This window comes from Apium graveolens, chromosome 5, assembly GCF_009905375.1.
Source record: "Apium graveolens cultivar Ventura chromosome 5, ASM990537v1, whole genome shotgun sequence".
Lineage (NCBI taxonomy): Eukaryota > Viridiplantae > Streptophyta > Magnoliopsida > Apiales > Apiaceae > Apium > Apium graveolens.
Genome location: NC_133651.1, coordinates 315287605 through 315300410, shown reverse-complemented (window position 1 = coordinate 315300410; position 12806 = coordinate 315287605). Strand labels below are relative to the sequence as shown.

The window sequence follows — 12806 nt, the reverse complement described above, 5'->3', positions numbered from 1 at the left end:
TTGTAATTATGATTTTTCTATTTCTTTAAAGAAAAATTATCAATATAATTTACCAAAAACAATTTTATTTAATATTTAGAAGAGAAAGTTGCTCTCTCTGGTTTCTGGAGCTCTATGTTGACAATTTTATCCGACAATATATTATGTAATTTTTTGCCAATTGTCCACAACATACAATCCAAGCTAAATGAGCATTATAAAAAAATTTATCATAATCACTACTGATATTATGCTTTTGGTACAAGACTGCCTAAACAATTTCTCATGTTCATTATTGATAACATGATTTTTGTAAACAATATGGTGCGCAAGTATCAAAATTTTAGTTTACTCCAACATTTTAATTTTCAAAAGTTTGACAAATAAAATTTAACATATTTATGGTCACAATCAATAAATAACATATTTCATGTAGAACAACCAAACCCACCCTATAAATAGTTGTATTTCATTCAAAATTAGAGTGACATGTAAAGTGGATGTTTACATAGAAAAACGAAATATGTGTTTCACAGTTATCATTTTTACCCGACAAAGGACCGGTGCAGTGGTTTTAAATTTGGCTTCCGTAAATAAATTAAGAGTTCGAAAAAATATATCTCGAATTAGTTTCAAATATCACGTGTTATGTTTGGACCGGTTACATCTCAATTAAAATTAGAGATTTTTGCATGTATTATGTATACCCAACACTACAAGAAATCTGGCTATTTACGACGGTTTTTTTGAACTGAAATCGTCGTAATTGAGCCATTTATGACAGAAAAAAATCGTCGTTTTTGGTCGAGTAATAAGTTCATTTTTTCGTCACAAGATAAAATTGCGTCGCAAGTTAGGAAGTCGGGACCCACATACTCAATAAAATAATAAATCTACTAACGACGGAATTTATCGTCGTAAGATACAATAATACGACGGAAAAAAACGTCGTAAGTTATGTACATACGACGGAAAAAAACGTCGGATGTTACTTTACGGGACCCACTTTTAGTGAGATAAATCATAAATTTACAACGGAAGAATTCGTCGTAAGGGATATTACGACAGGAAAAACGTCGTATATTAGAAGGTGGGGCCCACAAACTGGGAAATGATAATTCAAAAAAAATATTTCTAAATATGAAAATATGGATACCTTACGACGGAATATATGAAGAACAACCGTTGTAAATGGCCAGTTTTGTTGTAGTGCAAGTTGCAGAAAAATATTTGCAAAAATACGGATTAACCTAATATACAACCACATATGCAACCGTTTCAACTTCATATGCAACTCACATATGTATTTTTGCAATTTTTTTCATAAAAAGTGGTGTTTTTGGTAAATTCCCTATGAATAATACCTTGCATCCACACAAGTCCAGCTCCAGCTCCAGGATTGCCAGACAGCTGCTGCAGCCCTTACAATTGCTCAGACTATATTCATTGTTATGACTAATTGCTTTTTTGCAGAAGAGAAATCTGTTAAAATGTATTTAGTACACATCACAATGGGTTTCTGTGTTGATTTTCATTTAGTTACCAGATCGCAGTAGTATTTACTTTACACCTGTTGTGATTTATGTGAGCAACTGGGCTTTAATAAGGATAAGCGTACCTCCTATACTATCGGCTGACTATTTGATTAGATTACAGATAGGAATTGGATATCTATATTTATAGTTGATATTGATTAAAGGATAAACTAGATATATCCTTATCATTCTGTTAGTTAGAGAAGTCAGGCTTATCATTCTGTTGTATATAAACAAGTGTATATTGATTCAGGAAATAGAATGAGAACAATACAATTCAAGCATTGTTAATCTTTACGATTTATTATGGTATCAGAGCCATTGAAGCTCTAACAAGCATTTAACGATTATGTTCCATTCTCTCATTATTCATCCTACAATTTCAAATTGACCCAACTAGTTGCATCATGACAACCTCGTCACATCTAGATAACACCATCACCATGACTGCTCCCAACAATTCACTAGTTCAATTTAATCCTACATCTCAGCTACCTATTAAGCTAACCGGAAGCACGAACTTCACAACATGAAAAGCTCAGTTTGAATTGCTTCTTTTCGGGCATGCTCTTTTAGGCCACCTTGATGGCTCATCAATAGTACCATCCGTTACTACAAAAGCAAACGACAAAGAGATCTCTAACCCAGACTACATATTGTGGCTCCGACAGGACAAGCTGATCCAAACTGCATTCCTTGCATCTGTTGATCCAACCTTAGCTTCTATTGTCGCCACTGCTCCATCTGCTCAAGCTGCATGGCAGTCTCTTCACACTGCGTTCGCCAACAAATCACAAACCAGAATTTTCAGTCTCCGTGATCAACTTGGACGCATGACTAAGGACTCCAAAACTGTCACACAATATCTTGGTGATATTCGAGGAATTGCCGATGAGTTAGCTATTGCTGGTTCTCCTCTGTCTAATGTTGAACTAGTGGTCAAAATTTTAAGTGGAGTAGGACCAGAGTACAGCTCCATTGCAGCAGCCATTCGAGCCAGAGAAACTCCCATCTCGTTTGAAGAACTTTCTGGTCTCTTGCTTGATCATGAAATTTCCCTACAGCAAGATGAAATTAAAAAATTGACGATGCCTATCACAGCTGCTTTATTACATCAAGAACAACCACTCTCTCAGGCACAACCACGATTTGGATGCCACACACCAACCAGACGTGCTTCCTATTCGACTCAATGGCGCCATACATCGGGCCAACCAAATACAAATCCATCATGGCGTAATCCGTATTCACACAACTCTGGTGACCCAGCTAAACCTACTGCACGTCTAAGGTGCCAGCTGTGCAACAAGAATGGTCATACAGCCAATGTTGGTCGTTCCAGATCACACAATCATATGGAAGCCAAAGCTCATTTTGCTAGCAGTTATCATCAACCACCTGCACCTTGGATAGTGGATTCTGGGGCATCTCACCACATCACATCGGACTCTCAGAATTTCACAGAAGTCCAGAATTATGCCGGTCCAGATGAAATTTCAATGGGTGATGGTAAAAAAATTCCTATATCTCAAACTGGTACTACACATATATGTTCTTCTAATTCTCAGTTCCGATTAACAAATACTTTATGTGCCCCTGATATTAAGCGTAATCTTATCTCAGTATCCAAGTTCTGTAATGATAATTCTACATCGATTGAATTTTTTCCCTCTAAATTTTGTGTGAAGGATCTGGATACAGGAGCTCCACTGGTATGCGGTCGGAATAATGCAGGACTTTACGAGTGGCCTTCAGATTCATCTTCTTCATTACCTCAGGCACACCTTGCTACTCATCAACCATCAATAAATATGTGGCACCAACGCTTAGGACATCCTAATAGCAAGTCTCTTATGTCTATTTTACGTACTTTTGCGTTATCGTACTCTTCCTCAAACAAATTTGATTCATGTAATTCTTGTTTATGCAATAAAAGCCACAGATTACCATTTTCAGTCTCATCTTTAAGCACTACTCGTCCCTTACAAATCATTTATAGTGATTTATGGGGTCCCTCTCCTGTGCTATCAGCTGATAAAAAATTATACTATGTGCTCTTTGTTGACCACTATACAAAATATTCCTGGTTGTATCCTCTTAAATATAAAAATGAAGTCCAGAATATTTTCAAACATTTTCAAACCCTTGTTGAACGCTACTTCAGCACTAAAATTTTATCTTTGTATACCAACGGGGGTGGTGAATACGAAGGTCTAAAACCATATCTGGCTTTGCAGGGCATAGAACATTTACAGTCTCCACCTTACACACCACAAAGGGTAGCACAGGCTGAACGAAAACACCGCCACATTATTGAAACTGCCTGAACACTATTACACCAAGCATCCCTGCCTCCCAAATTCTGGTCATTTGCTTGTAAATACTCGATCTATCTAATTAACAGACTTCCGCCTCATGGGTCTACAAATAAATCACCTTATCATATACTATTTAACGAGCCACCAAAATACTCTAATCTTAGAGTTTTTGGATGCTTATGTTATCCATGGCTCAAACCTTATGCTACATCCAAACTTGCACCACGCTCTACAGCTTGTATCTACTTGGGATTTTCCACACAATTTCATTCACATCAATGTTATGATCCTGTCACATCTAAATTATATCATTCACATGATGTTGTATTTATTGAGTCTACATTTCCATATGTCACTAAGTTTGCACACATTTTTCATAATTTACCTGACTTAGATTGGGTTCCTGAAACCCCTCAGTCAAATAATGTCTCAAATTCTCAGCCACATATTTCACTCGAAAACCATATTTCGGAGCCACTTACAGTCACCCCATCTTTACCTACGGTCATTGAGGACCATTCGCGCACCACTCCACTAGAGTCCTCCTGCCAAGAATCCGCATCCAGTGTTTCTCCTGTGTCCTTCCAACAGCAGCCACATGAAGAATCAACCTCACATATGTTTGCTTCATCCCAAACACCTACAACTATGACTGAGAATACACATGAGGCCTCTAGTCCGGCTGTTATTCAAGAAGCATCCAGGCGAGTAACAAGATCACAAAATCAAATCTTTAAACCTAATCATTTTTATGGGTTTAATGTTACAGTGCCAGCTGCTTTCACTCCGTCTACTTACAAACAGGCTCTGAAAATAGACCATTGGCGTAATGCTATGCAATCTGAGTATGATGCTATGTTAAAAAATAATACTTGGACTTTGGTGCCCATGGATCCTTCTCGTAACATTGTTGATTGCAAGTGGTTGTTCAAGATAAAATACAATCCAGATGGTTCCATTGAACGCTATAAAGCTAGACTCGTTGTAAAAGGTTTCACGCAACGCCCAGGTGTGGATTTTCACTCGACGTTCAGTCCTATTATCAAACCTACTACTGTCCGACTTGTTCTCTCTATTGCAGTGCAAAAGAAGTGGCATATTCATCAACTTGACATAAATAATGCATTCTTGCAAGGACGCTTGGAAGAAGAGGTGTTTATGAAGCAGCCTCCTGGGTTTGTTGATCCTTCCTACCCCACTTATATATGCAAATTAAACAAGGCAATTTATGGCCTTAGACAGGCATCTCGGGCATGGTACCATGAACTTGGAAATTTTTTGATCGAGATAGGATTTCGAAAATCACATTCAGACTCATCTCTGTTTATTTTACATACCGGTAATGTCACTGCATATGTATTAGTCTACATTGACGATATTGTCATTACAGGGTGAACTTCTCAGGTGGTTCAAAAACTCGTACAAGCTCTTTCTGCACGTTTTTCACTCAAAGATCTTGGACGGCTTAATTATTTTCTAGGTGTGGAGGTAATCCCCAGGTCTGATGGACTAATTCTTTCGCAGTCCAAGTACATCAATGATTTACTGCATGAAACAAAAATGGCTGAATGTAATGGTGCTGTCACACCCATGAGTACTTCATCAGTTCTCACAATTAATATGGATGAGCCTCGAATTGATATCACCAATTATAGGCGAATTGTTGGCAAACTGCAGTACCTCTCATTCACCAGACCAGACCTTGCTTTTGCGGTAAATAAGCTCTCTCAGTTTATGCATTGTCCACAACAAAATCATTGGCAAGCAGTTAAACGCTTGCTGCGATATCTTAAAACAACTAACATGTATGGCTTATATATTACCGCGAGCCCAGGATCTCAATTGCATGCCTACTCTGACTCTGACTGGGATGGAAATATACTAGATCGTACCTCCACTACTGGTTACATTGTTTATTATGGTAATACACCCATCAGTTGGTCCTCACGTAAACAGAGAACAGTCGCTCGCTCATCTACAGAAGCGGAGTATCGTGCAGTTGCAAGTGCTTTAGCTGAAACTAATTGGATTGAGAATCTCTTATCTGAACTTCAACTTCCACCTGTCCAACGTCCTCGTATTTATTGTGACAATATAGGTGCAACTTACTTATGTCGGAATCCAGTTTTTCACAGTCGAATGAAGCATATTGCCATTGATTTCCATTTTGTACGTGACCAGGTTCAGAAAAATCTTGTTCAGGTCAGGCATGTACAATCCAGTCAGCAAGTTGCCGATTCTCTCACAAAACCACTTCCGAAGGCTGCTTTTCGATCTCATTTTTCCAAGATCGCCATTGTTGACACAACGTCGTTCTTGAGGGGGCATAATAAGGATAAGCGTACCTCCTATACTATCGGCTGACTATTTGATTAGATTACAGATAGGAATTGGATATCTATATTTATAGTTGATATTGATTAAAGGATAAACTAGATATATCCTTATCATTCTGTTAGTTAGAGAAGTCAGGCTTATCATTCTGTTGTATATAAACAAGTGTATATTGATTCAGGAAATAGAATGAGAACAATACAATTCAAGCATTGTTAATCTTTACGATTTATTAGGCTTTAAGCTGGCCTTGGAGCAGGTTTCGCCTCTTCAGAAGTTTCAAAAACAACACTCCGAAATCTGAGTGTTTCATCTAGCTGCTGCAGATGGATTGCATTTATCAATGACATGTCTATTTTCAAAAATATAAATTGCAAGTAATTACATAGAAATTTCGCTTTTTATCGAGAGTCCTTTTTGTCACCAGGTAGGAAGCATGAGTGCGGGTGCATGTGCGAGGGTGCGTGGTATGGGGATAAGGAATACGGCAAATCTAAAAATATGGTGATTCGTATGCAGGGGTTCGCCAAACATTAATACATTAAAAGTATAATTTTTATATAGTTTTCAGGAGTTTTAGTCAAATTAAACTAAATAATGAACTACATAAGTTCATTATGAGTACATTATCGTTAAAATATATATTATTATTACTTGATAATCCAACCGATGCATTTTAGCATTGTTAATTGATTAAATTTTCAAGAATTTGTATTATCTTCTCTCATTCGTGAATGAGAGAAGAATCCCAAGAATCCTCGTGCACCAAAGAATTACCAAAAATCCAGTGCGCGGTGCGGCAGGTGAGTGAAAAATCTTTGCTTTCCAGGTCACCAGTGTTCAAAATGGAGCTATATGTACTTTTTTTTAATTTTTTTCGAACTTCTATGATATGATATTTTGATTTTTTTTCCCGGACTTTTTTTACAAGTGTAATTTCTGTTCTTTTATCAAGATTATTTGAATTACACATAATTTAGTATAAAAAGTTATCATTCAAATTAAGAATAAATGAACTCACCAAATTTTATGGTACACTAATATGACTCCGTGTATATAGTCTAAACTGATCATGAATGTAAATTGATGTTAAAATGGACAGAAATTCTACTTTAGATATTGTTCTGTCATTTTACATATATATACTTGAATTTTGAGACAACCAAATCTGATACAAATGCATTTCCTGACGTCTATTTCATTCTATTCCCAGTTTATAGACATAAGGATGCTGAAACCACATAAATTGCTGTTTCTGGGGAGGAGAAGAAGAGTTGCATAAGTTTAGAGACAGAGAGAGGGAGGGGGAGATCAGAGAGAGAGAGAGAGAGAGAGAGAGAGAGAGAGATGGAGATAAAATTAATGGCTGTGTGCATGGCAGTGGGATTTCTTGGGCTTTTAGCTACTGCTTTAAGTTTTGCTGCAGAGACCAAGAGAATTAAGGTATGGTTATATTGCATTATTTCTTCTCTACCTGTTTTATCATTGTCAAGAGTCTACTAGTTAGTTGTCTACTAGTTTATATTCATGCTCTGCCCGAAAAGCTTTGACGATAATTATGGGTGTAAACTAGCAATATGTTATGTTGTAGCACTACTTGTCTACCTGACTGACATCATAGGAAATAAAATCAAGATTCTTAATTCACAGATTGTGGCTTTCATAGGAGAGAGAGGGGGGTGAGAGAGAGAGAGGGAGGGAGAGAGGGAGAGAGGGAGAGAGAGAGGGAGAGAGAGAGAGAGGGAGAGGGAGGGAGAGAGAGAGAGAGAGAGAGAGATTTTTGTCACTTGCATGACATCTTATTTGAAAATCAAGGTCTGTGAATTTGAAGCTACTTTGAGTCTCTTAAAATTGACATATTTTCTGACAGACTTCTCTTGTCATTGCTACTGCCATCTTTTAATTTTAACATGCTTATTTAAGTTCATTAATTCCATGTTAATTTGCATTTAACTACTTGACTGAGCCGTTATGTAGAATCTTAACAACATTTCTTGAAAAAATGGCAGAGAAGTCAGATACTTTACACATCGTCATCTGAGTGCACACATCCTAGGAGTCCAGCTCTAGCTCTAGGATTGATGGCTGTTGTGGCTCTTGTGAAGGCTCAGATTATAATCAATGTTGCGACTGGTTGTCTTTGTTACAGAAGAGGACCTAATCAATCCAACTGTAGCTGGACGGTGGCTCTATTCTGCTCTGTCGTGTCCTGGTAATCATGTAAAACTTCTTCTATCCCGCACTATTCCACTTCTGATCATCCTCTATAGCCTGAAAGTTTAGCGTTTGTTTAGTTTTTAAGCGTAAGCATGAAAACAAGCTTTGTTCATTGAACAAGTAGCAGCAGCCACATCTGCAACTACCAGATATGAGTAATTTTGAGCTTGTATGTGTAATCATTTTGCAGGTTCACATTTGTTACTGCAGTTATTCTGTTGCTATTTGGTGCAGCACTTAATGATGAGACTGGTGAAGAGTCAAAGTACCAGGGCCACTACGTTTGCTATGTTCTAGGACCTGGCGTATTTACTGCAGCTGCTATTTTGTCCCTCGCAACTGTTGTTCTTGGAATCCTGTCATTCGTGATGGTGCAGTCAGCAAAGAACAGAGGTGATTCTTGGATTCAACCTGCTCCTGCTGTACAGCCCGGCATTGCCATAGGACAACCTCAATTTCCTCAACAAAGGTACCAAGATCCGGTTTTTGTTTGAGAGGATGCCTTATGAGGATGCAAATTGCTCGACTAAAGAGGGGTTAAAGAGTTAGCACGAATAAATTTTCCAGTTATCTGTTATTGTAATATAGAACCTTCAGAAGCCCCGCAGAGCAATGTAAAATGTTCTTACTTTCAATTAAAATCCGATACAACAAATACAAGGTATTATAATGATGAATTAAAATTCACATCAGCATTAGCATTAGCAGTAATAACAATTACTAATAATTAAAATGATGTCTATTAAAATTCATTCAGTAGAAGTGTCACAAGTGTATTCAGAACACGTCACAATGAGTGTACGTGTTGAGTTTCTTCTATTTTGTTGTGCAAACTCTATCTTTTTTGTTCTGTACTAAACAAAGAATGATATATCCTATGGTCTTTTACTATATTTACTGACAAGAATCGCAATAGTGTTTTACTTCAGCGGATGCGATTCAGGTGAGCAAAAGGCTCTTGAGCTGCTTTTGGCGCAGGTTTAGCCACTTCAGGAGTTCCAAACACATTCCAGAATCTGAGTGTTTCATCTGCAGCTGCGGATGCAACAGTACATCCATCTGGGCTCTGAAAAGAAAGGCAGAAACAAAAAAGTCAGAAATGAAAATTTAAGGAACAAAACTGCATTTAATCAATCATCCCCTCATATAGGTTCACGGTATTAAAATTAGATATGTACCCGAGACATAAAAAGTACCCTGGAGGTATGACCAGTAGTAAGTTCTGCAATCTTGACCAATGATGGATACTTCCAAAGAGTGAGCTGATTCTGAGTAAAACCATGAGAACTAAGCAGCTCCCGCTCGTTCTTATTCCACAAAAGAGAACAAACTTGTGAGCCTGTGTCAACAGAATTCAAGCATGCACCGGTGTGGGTGTTCCAGAACTTGATGCACCTATCACCTCCACCTCCTCCGGAGGCAAGCATATTCGCTTGAAATGGGCACCAAGCTAAAGCTTTGACAGCAGCTGCATGGTCTTCGAGCCTGTGAAGCCACTGTGTTGGGGAATTCGAAGAAGCTGTGGACCTATCCCAAATGTGTAAGAGATTATCATTTCCTCCACTAGCTAACTGCTGGCCGGAGGCTGACCATCGTAGTCCACAAACCTCTTGATGGTGTCCTCTATAGGTCTCAACTATATGATCTCTAATTCTTACATCATTGTTAACAATCTGACCATCCATCCCTCCAGTACTCAAAATTTGATTGTTCCAATCAAGTGCTCCAACTCGGGAGCTGTGACACCCTCTCAAAGTCCTTAGCTGCATATAAGTTATACAAATAATTTGCTACAATAGTGTTTTAAAGATTAATCACTGCATAGCACAAAAATAGACTAACCTGTTCATTGGCTGTTGAATCCCAAAGCTGAACCTCGGAGCTGTTCAAACCAACAGCAATGTGGCGCCCGTCAGGTGCCCATTTGACGCTTGTCACTGGACCATTTTCCTCATCAAGTGTGACTAGTTCAGAAGTAGCACCATTTACACTGTGTTTCCAAGAGCAATGGCAAGAACATTTCCATTGCCCCAGTCTAACAAATTCAAGTAGTAATCATCCACAAGATCAGGAGCATCTAAGGTCCTCTCAGACGTCTGTATAATCAACCAAAAAACAGTAAGAATGTAAAAATTAAAATAAGTTGATTCAAGACTAAAATTAAACATCCAAATGGAAATTAAATACTAGGTGCCAGGGGAGGATCTAGTAAGAGGCGCCGAGGGACACGTGTCCCCCATAAAATCAAATTTTACGTTTTTCCACCATTATTTTTTTTGAAAATATATGATCGTGCCCCCTCAAAATTCGAAAATATAAAGGGGTATTCTCAAAATTTGCCCGATGTCCCCCTAAACTAAAATTGCTGAATCCGCCTCTGCTGCAATGTGTGTACCTGGGGAATGTGGCTTCGCGTCTTGGCCTTGGCTTGGTGAACAGCTTTCGGTAAGCAATCAATTTGAACAGCCTCAGAGGGAGTTGGAGGCTTGTTCTTGAAAGCTAATATTCGTGTTCTATTCATGTTGAAAGTTTCCGCTAGCTGCTTCCTGTAAGCCTCTCTAGACGGGGAGCTCACAGATGGATTTTCCTTGCCTTTCCTCACCTCCATCATGTATTGCGCGTAGTCAAAATCCATAGCAGATCTATTCGGAATAAACCTATCCAACTGCCATTACCAAACAAACAATAAGATCAATACATCTCGGTTTCATTTTAATAGTCGTCTGACTTTTTAGCACACTTTTTAAGATGTGTTATACCCAAAATTTGGCATTGGATTGACTCGGGTCAAATGCGGGCTAATTACAGTCAAACTCAGTATTGCGTTGTGAAAGTGAGGACGCATCCAAGTATTGAGGACGCGCCTACTTGGGAAGGGATATGTTACGAGGCGAGAAGAGTGCATGTTCAAGGAAGGACGCGCCCAGGCGTTATGGACGCGTCAATAATTATGAAAGTGCTTGGCAGGTGAAATCTTATGGTGATGGATATTTTAGGACGCGCTAACCATAGCAAGGATGTGTCGTTGAAAGTGAAATGTTGTGCGTGATGGTTTAGAGGAGACGGTGCAAGTCTAATAAGGTTAAGGACGCGCCCTATATTCTAGGACGTGTCCTGTGACTTTACATGTTATAAGAAACGATTAAAGCAGGGTTGGATTTGTGGAGGTTAGGACGCGCCCACTTGGTTAGGACGCGTCCTGTGTTTGATCTATATACTTTTGATGTTGAATTCAGGGCAAAGCTTGTATGGAGAGGAGCAATGGAGGTTATTTTTACTAATGTATTTGTTGCAGGTACTCTTGGAAGAATTCCCTCCTTGAGACGGTCAAGGAGGGGGATGTCCGTGAAAAGCTTGAAGGCCTCCAGGGGTATGCCTGATGATTGAAGGCCTCCTCCTATATTCAACGGGTGTCCTCGTTGGGGATGTGGGGTTTACTTTGGTGTGTGTTTTGGGAGCTCTGTTCTTGTATTCAACGGGTGTCCTCGTTGGAGAACTTTGGAGTCATCCTGCACTTTGCACCCAAGAGCTTGGGATCACCTGTCCTGTTATCTGGTGGGTTATCCTCATTCGGGGGGACAGGGATGCGTCTGGCACTTGGGGTGAACCGTGGCTATACCTGCGTTTGTAAATCAAGGGAGATAGCTATAGCAGAGTGTTATCCTTGCGCAGGGAGATGCACTATCCGTGAAGTCCTGCGATTACGGACGAGCCTTGGGCCTTCGCGGTTGGGCCTCATAGTTGGACATTCCTAAAGCTAGCGGAAGATGGATATCGGATGGGCTTCTACTGGGCTTAGGAGTAAGAAGTCTAAATTCATTAGACTTCCTGTTCTACGAGAACTACGTCAGGCTTGATCCCTATATAAAGGGTACGTAGGCACATTGAGAGGGTAAGAAGTTGAGAGCTGATAAGAGAGCCACCACTTACTCTGATCAATCTCAGCCTAAAACAACCACAATCAACCACACACCGCTTAAGTTTCTGGCAAAGAACCATCGTCACAGATCTTAGTTCCGGCGAGAAACCTCAATCTTTGTTGTTACCAGATTCCTCCGTCAACAAATTGGCGCTAGAAGGAGGGGCTGCTAACTAAGGTCACAATCTTAGGAGGAAAAGATGTCTTACAATCGTGATGGAAGTTCTTATGATGGAAGTGACAGCAGGTCTGAAGGAGAAGGCGGGGGGCATTATACTCGCCATGAACCTTACGTTCCCAGAAACATGGCGGATCCACCAAGGGCTCCGGATGTAGGGGGACACCTCCAGTTTTCATCAGCAACGCTGATATATTGGAGCAATTATATCGCATGGGGATACTCTTAACAGCTTTAACTCAAGACTAAACACGGTGGAGCGTCGAAAGACGAGGAGAGGTCGTCGTTTCCCCCGTCATGGTCATGCCTTAGGGAAAGCCCCTGTA

At 39.4% G+C, this 12806-nt stretch overlaps 1 protein-coding gene and 1 pseudogene across 1 annotated transcript; one reads left to right on the top strand and one right to left on the bottom strand.

Moving 5' to 3' along the window:
- Window positions 1-7425: 7425 nt before the first annotated feature.
- LOC141723313 (protein MODIFYING WALL LIGNIN-1-like) lies at window positions 7426-9040 on the top strand. Its single transcript, XM_074525110.1, has 3 exons — window positions 7426-7609; window positions 8176-8378; window positions 8574-9040. Exons 1-3 carry the CDS (start codon window positions 7514-7516, stop codon window positions 8875-8877), a joined length of 603 nt encoding a protein of 200 aa, XP_074381211.1. The 5' UTR covers window positions 7426-7513; the 3' UTR covers window positions 8878-9040.
- A 226-nt stretch (window positions 9041-9266) lies between these two features.
- Window positions 9267-12382, bottom strand: LOC141661306 (cell division cycle 20.2, cofactor of APC complex-like; annotated as a pseudogene).
- Between the last annotated feature and the right edge of the window lie 424 nt (window positions 12383-12806).

Excerpts from the sequence above, each read along its gene's own strand:
- LOC141723313 (XM_074525110.1), top strand. The coding sequence starts at position 7,514 with ATGGAGATAAAATTAATGGCTGTGTGCATGGCAGTGGGATTTCTTGGG. Across the intron at positions 7,610-8,175 it reads CAGAGACCAAGAGAATTAAG|AGAAGTCAGATACTTTACAC; the intron begins GTATGGTTATAT and ends AAAAAATGGCAG. Across the intron at positions 8,379-8,573 it reads TTCTGCTCTGTCGTGTCCTG|GTTCACATTTGTTACTGCAG; the intron begins GTAATCATGTAA and ends ATCATTTTGCAG.